Genomic DNA, 9,238 nt, shown 5'->3' with positions numbered 1-9,238 from the left:
GATACTCGATTGATGAACATTGATTTTTGCAAGGTTGGTTACTAGAGTTTGAAAATGAAGAATTGATCTCAAATATTAGGTTATAACGTTTTGAGGTAGACATTTTTAAAAGATATAATTTTTTAAAATTTTTATTTATTCAAATTAATTACTAATATAAAACAAATATTAGTTTTTTTATTTAAATAATATTTTTTAAATATTGATGAAGCATGCAAGTCTTCGTCTGTTGCATAATTAAAAATATCATTTTTGAATTAGAAATAAGTCAGAGATGAAAGTAAACAGAGTTTGAATAGATGTTATTCATCTCTAGGTTCGTGTTTTGGAAAAATCCTTATTGTTGAATCCATACTAACACCAATGTTTGAATGTATCATCACATTTATGGATATTTAAATATTCATTTTTTTTATCCATATTTTTAATAAAAATAAATAGACCAATTATAAAATATCATAACATTTTAAATTTTAATAATATTATAAAAAATATAATTTAAATTATGAAATAAACAAATATATATATATATACTTGTATTCATCTATACCAATTTATTTAAGTATATATATATATATATATATATATATATATATATATATATATATATATATATATATATATATATATATATATATATATATATATATATATATATATATATATATATATATATATTTTGAAGTTTTATTAGAGGTGGCAAACGGGCATACTCGTCTTGTTTAGGCTCGTCTCGCAAAAATCCGCAAAAAAATTCAAACGGAGCGAGACGGTCATAGTTGATGATTCGGGTCTAAAATTTATGTCCATCCTATAAAAAAGTGAAGATGAGGCGGGGAAAGCCTGCATTCACTACATTTTTAAACCTAAAAATATAAAAAAAAATTATGTAAATACTCATGCCTGTAAAAGTCCGTAAAGAAAACGGGACGAAACGAAACTGACATATTAGAGGATGAGGACATAAATCCTTGGTCTGTCCCACACTAAAGTACAAGCAAAATAGACATGTCCAACAAACCAGACTCATTTTACTACCCTTAATTTTTATTGGTTTCTGTGTAGATATTTTTTTGTGCGGATACCAATTATATGAGCCAAATTATAAACTCTTAGTTAAGAGTTCAACCCATGAACAATAACAATTTTTTATAATATTTTTATATATTTATTTAAATATCCATTTTGTAGTTGAAGTTTGTTCTTAAATAAAGTTGTATAAATTAGTTTGTTGATTAAATTAATTTAGTTATTAAATTAGTTTGTAATCTATAAATATGATGCTCTCTTATGTTATTGTAAGAGAGAGTTAAAATTGATTGATATTTATTTGTAAATAATTTGTCTTAATTGTAAAAGTAAATATTAAGATAGTTTTAATCAATTCTTGATCTTCTTCTCTTTTTCTTCTCTATTTTTCGTAAATTTAAAATGAGTTTTTTTTATATTTATTCAAAAAGTTAAATCTCTTTCATAATTTTATTCATCTATGGTACCGCATTGTTGTCGCCACACATATTATTTATATTTACAAATTAATAACTTTTATAGAAGAAAGTAAAAAATATTAAGATTCGGTATTTAAATATTACCCTATAAAAGAACATGGTTAATAATATATAAATAAAAGATGATGCAAATTTGTCATAAAATATAAAATATTTGAAAAATTGGGCGTGCTAAGAAACATTAATGAATAAGAAAATGAATTAAAAATAGAAAGTACAAGTTGCAAGTGGAAGGTAACAAAGAAAAGGTGTAGACATATGAGAGAGAGAAGAAAGAGATTGAAGACTAACCAAAACAAAGAGATTATGTAATGTAATGCAATGGTGAAGATTGTAGAGAAACAAGAGTTTTGAAGAAACATCAACAAAAAAAAAAGTTAGTATTTTTATTTTTGATGGCTTCTCTTTTACTGTATGTAATGTGAGTCATGTCACTGCCCATCACCTACCACTGATAATTCAATGCCTTCTTCTTCTTCTTAGCCCCACCACCATTCCCTTCTCCTCAGACTTTCATGTGCTTCTTGTGTGTTCTTCATTTCCCTCCAACTACACACAATAAGGGCTCAATTTGGTACCTTTTTTAGGTGGATTTCAGAAATTTCATTTTTTTAGATTGGAAATAGATACCCATTTCAGCATTTGATAAAACCCAGGTAGCAAAATTTGATATTTTTGAGGTTTTTGAAGATGGGTTTCAGCTTGGGGTGTTTTAATGGGTTCATGTCATTGAGGGTTTTGGGAGCATTTGAGATCTAGTTTTGGGTTTTCTTTAGAAGGAGGTGGAAGGAATCTGTGGAAAGGTATTTGTTGAAGCTTTTGTAGTTTTGTTTTTGTTTTTGTTGCATTGGTTGTTTTGTAACTTGGCTCAATTTTTCTTTGGGTTGCTTAAATTTGAAACTTTGCTAGGCTTGTTTTTCATACGTTGAAATGAACAAAGTTTGAGTCTTTCAATGCCTATTTGTTTCAATTGTTATATTTCGTAGTTGATCCATCTCAGTGAGATTCGACGAAGTTTTATGTTGATTGTTGAGTGCCTAACACAACCCTCTTCTTAGAGACCGGCTATGCATAGCAAAGCTAACATAGGATTGTTTCAATTGTTATATGAAAACCAAATTTCTTAGCTTTTAAGCTTCCTGATTTTGTATTTTCCAATGTCTTTGGGTGTTTGACCGACATTTCTTTCATGAGTACGATTTATTTATCCTTGATTAGTTGGGATGTGAATTTATGAGCAAAATGCAGTTTTTGTTCAAACCATTTCTCAAACCTCATGCTTGTGCTAAATCACAAAAATAGTAATGTATACTTAGAAATTGTATTTCAATCTGATTTCTTACAAACATTTGCCTAATTGAAGAGTTTGGTGTCATAATTTGCAACTTGCTTTGTTGTATGTATCCAAGTGCCTTCTAATGTTTCAACTTTAACTTTTGCAGATTTATTTGTCAACAGCGAAATGGCATCGGATCTAAATTCCGGGTTGTCAAAGAAAACAATTTTCGGATTGAAAGTATGGGTATTAATGGGAGTAATGGTTGGATTGTTCATTATAGTCATTCTTGTGGTGCTATCAATATGTCTTACTTTAAGAAAAAAATCCAGAAGAGGAAGTGGAAGCATGCTTCCTCTTGGCCATATTCTTTCTATTTCAGAAGATATTAAAGAAATTAGCGTCGATCAAGTTTCATCGAATAGTCATCCACGAAACGGTGGTTTTATGAACTTCAATGATAAGCTTAGTGATGGCGATTCCGGAAAGGTTTTGATCCAAACAAAGAATGGAGATAATAGCAGTCAATCAGGTTCGTTTAATTGTATAGAGAAAGATCTGAATGGCTCTCAGTCAGGTGAAGATAGCGGTGGTTTTAGGAGCGTTTCGGTTTATAGGTCTTCGTCACATCCTATATCTGCACCGTCGCCTTGTTCTGGGCTTCCTGAATTCTCTCACCTTGGCTGGGGTCACTGGTTTACATTAAGGGACCTTGAACTTGCAACAAACAGGTTTTCAAAAGACAGTATTATCGGTGAAGGTGGTTATGGAATTGTCTATCGAGGTCAACTCATCAACGGGAATCCTGTGGCCGTAAAGAAGCTCCTCAATAATTTGTAAGTTTTTTCCTTAATAGTTTCATTTAAGTCTCTATTTTAAATTTTAAATTATGAACCAGATTTTATAATGGTGTGTTTTCATGTTCATCATGCAGAGGACAAGCTGAAAAGGAATTTAGGGTTGAAGTTGAGGCTATTGGTCATGTGCGGCATAAGAACTTGGTTCGGCTATTGGGTTTTTGCATTGAAGGCACTCACAGGTAGCAGATTGTTTAATGTTTGTGCTATGCATGCGATTAACTGTTTGCGTCTCTATTTCTTGATTTGATCATTTGACTTACACCTTGCACCATAAAAGCTTAAAGTGTGGTTAATCTGTGCATCATTATCATTGCCATCATTTTAAAAATCTCTTAACTATTAAGTTGAGAGATGTGGTTGAGCTTAACTCGTTCCTACAAAACCCGCTTATATCAGTGTAGTGTATCGGAAGTGTGATGGGCTCATAATCCACAGGTCCTAGGATCGCAACCTGACTCTGATATCATGTTAAGAAAATGTGGTTGGGGGTTGAGTTGGGCCCAACCACATTTTCTTAACATGGTATCAAAGCGTGGTTTAAGATCCGATGGACTATTTGCTATCCGGTTTCCGCTATTGGGCCATTCACCATTTATTTCCACTGTCCGGATGTCGAGTCCTGGGCGTGATGGAGTGTGTTAAGCGTCCCACATCGGACAATGTATGACCTGAAGACGTGCTTATGTGCTTATAAGTGGGGGCAAGTCTCACCCTACAACCCGGTTTTTTATAGATGAGTTAGACCCAACCACAACTCTTAACATTAACTGCTTGAAAGATCAAGTCTTGGCGTCTTTCTCGCATGAAATTTCTTGTTGAATAACATGGATTGATATCACAATTGCATCTGCTTACTAATATTTTAGTACTGGTTTATATTATTTGCATATTTTGTTCTTATTGAACTCACTATTAATTTCAGGTTATTGATTTACGAGTATGTTAACAACGGCAATTTAGAGCAGTGGCTTCACGGAGCCATGCGGCAGCATGGCTATCTTACATGGGAAGCTCGGGTGAAAATTCTTCTCGGAACAGCCAAAGCGTATGCTCATTTCTTGCGGAAAAAATAACTAACCTACTAGTTCTTCCAAGTTTATTTTGTTGATTGAGTTTCCTTTTTAGCTATGATTAATTTCATTGATTATTATATCTTGTAGGCTAGCTTACTTGCACGAGGCGATCGAGCCAAAAGTTGTACATCGAGATATTAAGTCGAGCAATATTCTAATTGATGATAACTTTAATGCTAAAATATCTGACTTCGGGCTTGCTAAATTACTCGGTGCCGGAAAAAGTCACATTACAACTAGAGTAATGGGTACTTTTGGGTAAGCTTCATGTTTCAAATTTATAACTTGTTCTTTAGTTTTATCGTTATAGAAATTAATCGTGCCTTTACTTTGCTCATTCTTTTTTGCATGCTTATGCTTCAATGTTTCAGATATGTAGCTCCAGAATACGCCAATTCTGGCTTGTTAAACGAGAAAAGTGATGTTTATAGCTTTGGTGTATTGCTTCTTGAAGCAATTACAGGACGTGACCCGGTCGATTATAGCCGACCAGCAACCGAGGTGTGTCACTGTTATTGGTTTTCCGTTAATCATAAAATGGAACACATTGGTGCATATGACAAATTTATTTATTCATAATCATCTTTCTATTGATACATTCTTGGTTGTTTCTTGAAGGTAAATTTGGTCGATTGGCTCAAGATGATGGTAGGGTGTAGGCGCTCGGAAGAAGTGGTGGACCCCAACATTGAAACTAGGCCATCGACGAGTGCTCTAAAACGATCCCTTTTAACTGCATTGAGATGTGTTGATCCAGATTCTGAAAAAAGACCAAAGATGAGCCAAGTTGTTCGCATGCTTGAATCGGAGGAATATCCCATACCTCGAGAGGTTTGACATTTGATTCTTACAGTTTCCAATGTAGTCTTACTTTATGAAATTACATTTGGTTCCATACCAACTTTATGAAACTCACTTTATTTGAGGTTGTATATGATGTTTCTGAAATAATATGTGCGAGTGCGACATTTCAGGATCGAAGACGGCGAAGGAATCAAGCAGGAAACATAGAGGCAGAGAGCCAGAGGGAGATTTCTGATACAGATAAAAGTGACACTCCAGATTCTAGACAAAATGGGAGAAGGAACTAACAAGTGAAGTTGCAAGTTTTGCATTCTTTTGAGATTCTGTAAGTTCCTTTGCCGCCGGCCGGCCACTTTTACATTGAAACACGGAGCCGGAACCTGTAACTTTTGAATGGTTTATAATATATATACACGTAATATCTGTTGTTATAACATAGGTGTAGATGTTAGAGTGTAGATTTTTGTGTATGAATTGGGTTGGAATGTGCTCCTTTGCACTAGTGGTGGTGTGTGTACAGTTTGATTATTACTATTCTTTTCCTTTTGTATTTTCATTTGTTTCATTTCATCATTATGAAGGAACTGCTCTATGGAAGATCATAAAAAATGTACTTCATCATGTTTGTTTTTTTCTTTCCATTTTGGAGGGTAATGATTTTCTATTTTTGTTACAAATTTTAGAAGTTCTGACATCGAATTTATGGATGTTTCTGAATCTGTCTCTATTATAAACCAGTGAAGGAGTTTCTTTTCAGTTTGTCCGAACTTTAAGGTTAAGTTCATGAGTATATCGAAGGCTCTATTTTTGGTAACGAATAAATCTTCAAGCTTGAATCTCCTTCTCGTAGGCCTTTTTTTAATATTTTTTTTAAGGGTGTTGAATATGGCTCATAGGCATATAGTCTAATTAGTGAATTTTTTTATCAAAATAATCTAATTTTTCAAGAAAATTCTCAAAATAATCATGTTTAAAAAAATAATTCAAAATACTCTATTTTTAGGAGGAGGCGTCAATCCAATTGACGACTCCTCTTAAAAATAGAGTGCAGACACCAATTGGATTGGTTAGGGCATATGGTGCATCCAATCTAATTGGCGTCCATGTGTATTTTTTCAAAGGGGATGTCAATTGGATTTACACCTCAGTGTATTATGCAATGTTTTTTTGTTATAAATAGAGGTGTTGTGTGAATTATTTTTTCACATCTCATTTCATTATTTGACAATCATGTTTGGTGTTCGTCGCTACTATGGAAAAGTGATTTATGCGAGAGACAAACCTCAGATGTTGATGCTCTTATGGAACATCACTACTTTCGATCAACTGAAGAGGGAGCTGGTTCGTTGGTTAGATGAGAAAATACCATAAGGGGAAAAAATTAGAAGTATTGAGAGACTCGACAGTATCTTTGGTTGGGTGCAAATGAAAACTGATAAGGATGCTAGGGAAATGATGTTCAGACGAGATGACATCACTTTGATTGTTGTAATCAGTTAGAAATATTCTGTTTTCAGTTTACTTATGTTGTAGTGATGTTTGTTGTGAACCTCGTTGTAACAAAAACTTAATGATATATAAAAATTGAAGGTTAGAAAAATACAATGTTACAAAAAGATTATGACCCAGATGATGCTCCTCGATTGGGACAGTTGTTCTTGTTGTGTCCTGGTTGACGACAGATACTACATAGTCTTATCATTTTATCTGTCATATCCATTTCTGTCCTGATATGTGTGCTGTTTCGCATTCCTTTTTTCTTTCTACGCATCTCGTTGTTGTGCCAAACTATGTCACCTTCGTATGGAGACCAATATTCCTCCATTGATAGCACCGAGAAGCTTTTGTTATATACATTCATGACGGTGATGGTCTTGTACACATCAGATAAATGGTTGTAAGCGTCTTGGCGAGTATATGTGCATGCTGCAATGACAAGGGAACAAGGAATGCGGAAGGCCTGGAATTTTCCACAGCCGCACCAACTTTTGTTTAGTCTGACAACATAGGTTAAATTTGGTCTCCCCTCGTTGTGGTTCATTGTTTCCTGGACGCTGAAATTTTTCCAATGACGGTCAAAGACTGTTACAGCGTGTGTGCTAGCTTTGATGCTCTCCTCTTTCATGACTTTCATGCAACACTCACTGAATACTTGCCCAGACATTAACACCGCACTTCATCTTTCACCTCTGGTTTCGAACGTAGAAGCCAACCTATAATAGGTTGATCTGACCAAGGCAGTTATTGGCAGATTTCTAATGCCTTTGAATACCCCGTTCATGCATTCCACAAGGTTTGTTGTCATGTGGCCTCATCGATAACCTCCGTCAAATGCTTTTGTCCACTGCTCTACTGGTATGTTATTCAGCCATTTTCCTGCGTCTTCATTAGACAGTCTAATTTCATCACGATAATATTGAAATGACGGTTGAGTTAGAGCATACCCATCATTCACCACCTTCTTGCGAAGATTCTTATCTTTTATTGCACGCATGAAGTTTTGTGCAATATGTCTAATGCAATAGACATGGTTAGAAGGAGGATCATGCCATCCGTTGTCATGGTTGTTGTAGGCACTCTCAATGGCAACATGTTTATCAGAAATCAAATAGAGATTGACTTGTGGAGCCACATGCGTTCTGAGATATCGAAGAAAGAAACCCCAACCACCAGCCGTTTCACCTTCAACCAGAGTAAAGGCAATGGGAAAGACATTGTTGTTGTCGTCTTGTGCAACCGCCATAAGCAAAGTACCCTTGTATTTGCCGTATAACCAAGTGCCATCAATTTGAATAATAGATTTGCAGAATGCAAAACCTTTGATGCATGGGTCAAACGGCCAAAAGAGACGGTAAAAGATTCTATTACCTGTAACACAAGTTCCATCTGACGTCATTGCTGGAAATGTCTCCATAATTGCCACAGTTCCTGGGACATATGTTTTTAGTGCCCATAAAAACCGTGGCAATTCTTTGTATGAATCCTCTCAGTTGTCGAATACATGTTTAACAACCTTTGTCCTCGCAATCCACACTTTCTTGTAAGATGGAGTATAATTATATCTTGTTCTGATATGGGATATAATTATACTCACCTTCACTGATGGGTCTTTGTTAACAAGCGCCAGAATGTCTTGACATATCAATGCAACACTTAATTTACGGTGATCTTGTTCAATGTTAGTTGCAATGCAACTGTGAGATGGGTCTATTGAAGCTATCTCCCAAGAGTCGTTTTTATTTTTGTAAGACGCAGCCAACCGAAACTTACAAAGGATGTTACGACATTCAATGACATACCTTCTCGAACAGTGTGTTTCACTGTAAAATCAGCAGAGTTGTTCATGTGGAATTTTTTGATAGCTCGCACACATTCTTCTTTAGTACGGAACATGTCTCCCACCTTTAGCTCGCCTTCTGATCGTGGACACGGGTTATAGAAAACATTGTTGGATATTTCATCGTCATGCAAATCCATGTTTGTCATATGTTGAGGCGGATTATAGACATGACTAGGAGGTATTGGCGCTGGTTCATCACCATCTTCAATGTCGTTGTTCAACATATGATCGACCTGTATCTCGGTCTCCTCTTCTTATTCATCAATGACGTTGATTTCTGCTTCTGCTTCTGGGTCGACTGAAGGAGAATTGCCATCCAAGGCGCAGCGGAATTTAAAAATTTCTCCATTTAGTGATCCTTACGAATGGGCATGATC

At 34.8% G+C, this 9,238-nt stretch overlaps 1 protein-coding gene across 1 annotated transcript; it reads left to right on the top strand.

The window, feature by feature from the left end:
- Positions 1-1,728: 1,728 nt before the first annotated feature.
- LOC127073940 (probable receptor-like protein kinase At5g18500) lies at positions 1,729-6,162 on the top strand. Its single transcript, XM_051015221.1, has 8 exons — positions 1,729-2,311; positions 2,951-3,620; positions 3,719-3,823; positions 4,567-4,689; positions 4,805-4,975; positions 5,089-5,218; positions 5,336-5,548; positions 5,692-6,162. The coding sequence occupies exons 2-8, from the start codon at positions 2,971-2,973 to the stop codon at positions 5,806-5,808; spliced, it is 1,509 nt and encodes a 502-aa protein (XP_050871178.1). The 5' UTR covers positions 1,729-2,311; positions 2,951-2,970; the 3' UTR covers positions 5,809-6,162.
- Positions 6,163-9,238: the final 3,076 nt, after the last annotated feature.

This window comes from Lathyrus oleraceus, chromosome 1, assembly GCF_024323335.1.
Source record: "Lathyrus oleraceus cultivar Zhongwan6 chromosome 1, CAAS_Psat_ZW6_1.0, whole genome shotgun sequence".
In the NCBI taxonomy this organism is placed as follows: Eukaryota; Viridiplantae; Streptophyta; class Magnoliopsida; order Fabales; family Fabaceae; genus Lathyrus; species Lathyrus oleraceus.
The sequence above is the reverse complement of the archived record's forward strand: the minus strand, read 5'-3'. Positions and strand labels throughout refer to the sequence as shown.

Bases quoted from the DNA above. Each gene is read 5' to 3' on its own strand.
- LOC127073940 (XM_051015221.1), top strand. From the start codon at position 2,971: ATGGCATCGGATCTAAATTCCGGGTTGTCAAAGAAAACAATTTTCGGA. The intron at 4,690-4,804 runs GTATGCTCATTT...TATATCTTGTAG, and splicing joins CTTCTCGGAACAGCCAAAGC to GCTAGCTTACTTGCACGAGG. The intron at 4,976-5,088 runs GTAAGCTTCATG...TCAATGTTTCAG, and splicing joins AGAGTAATGGGTACTTTTGG to ATATGTAGCTCCAGAATACG.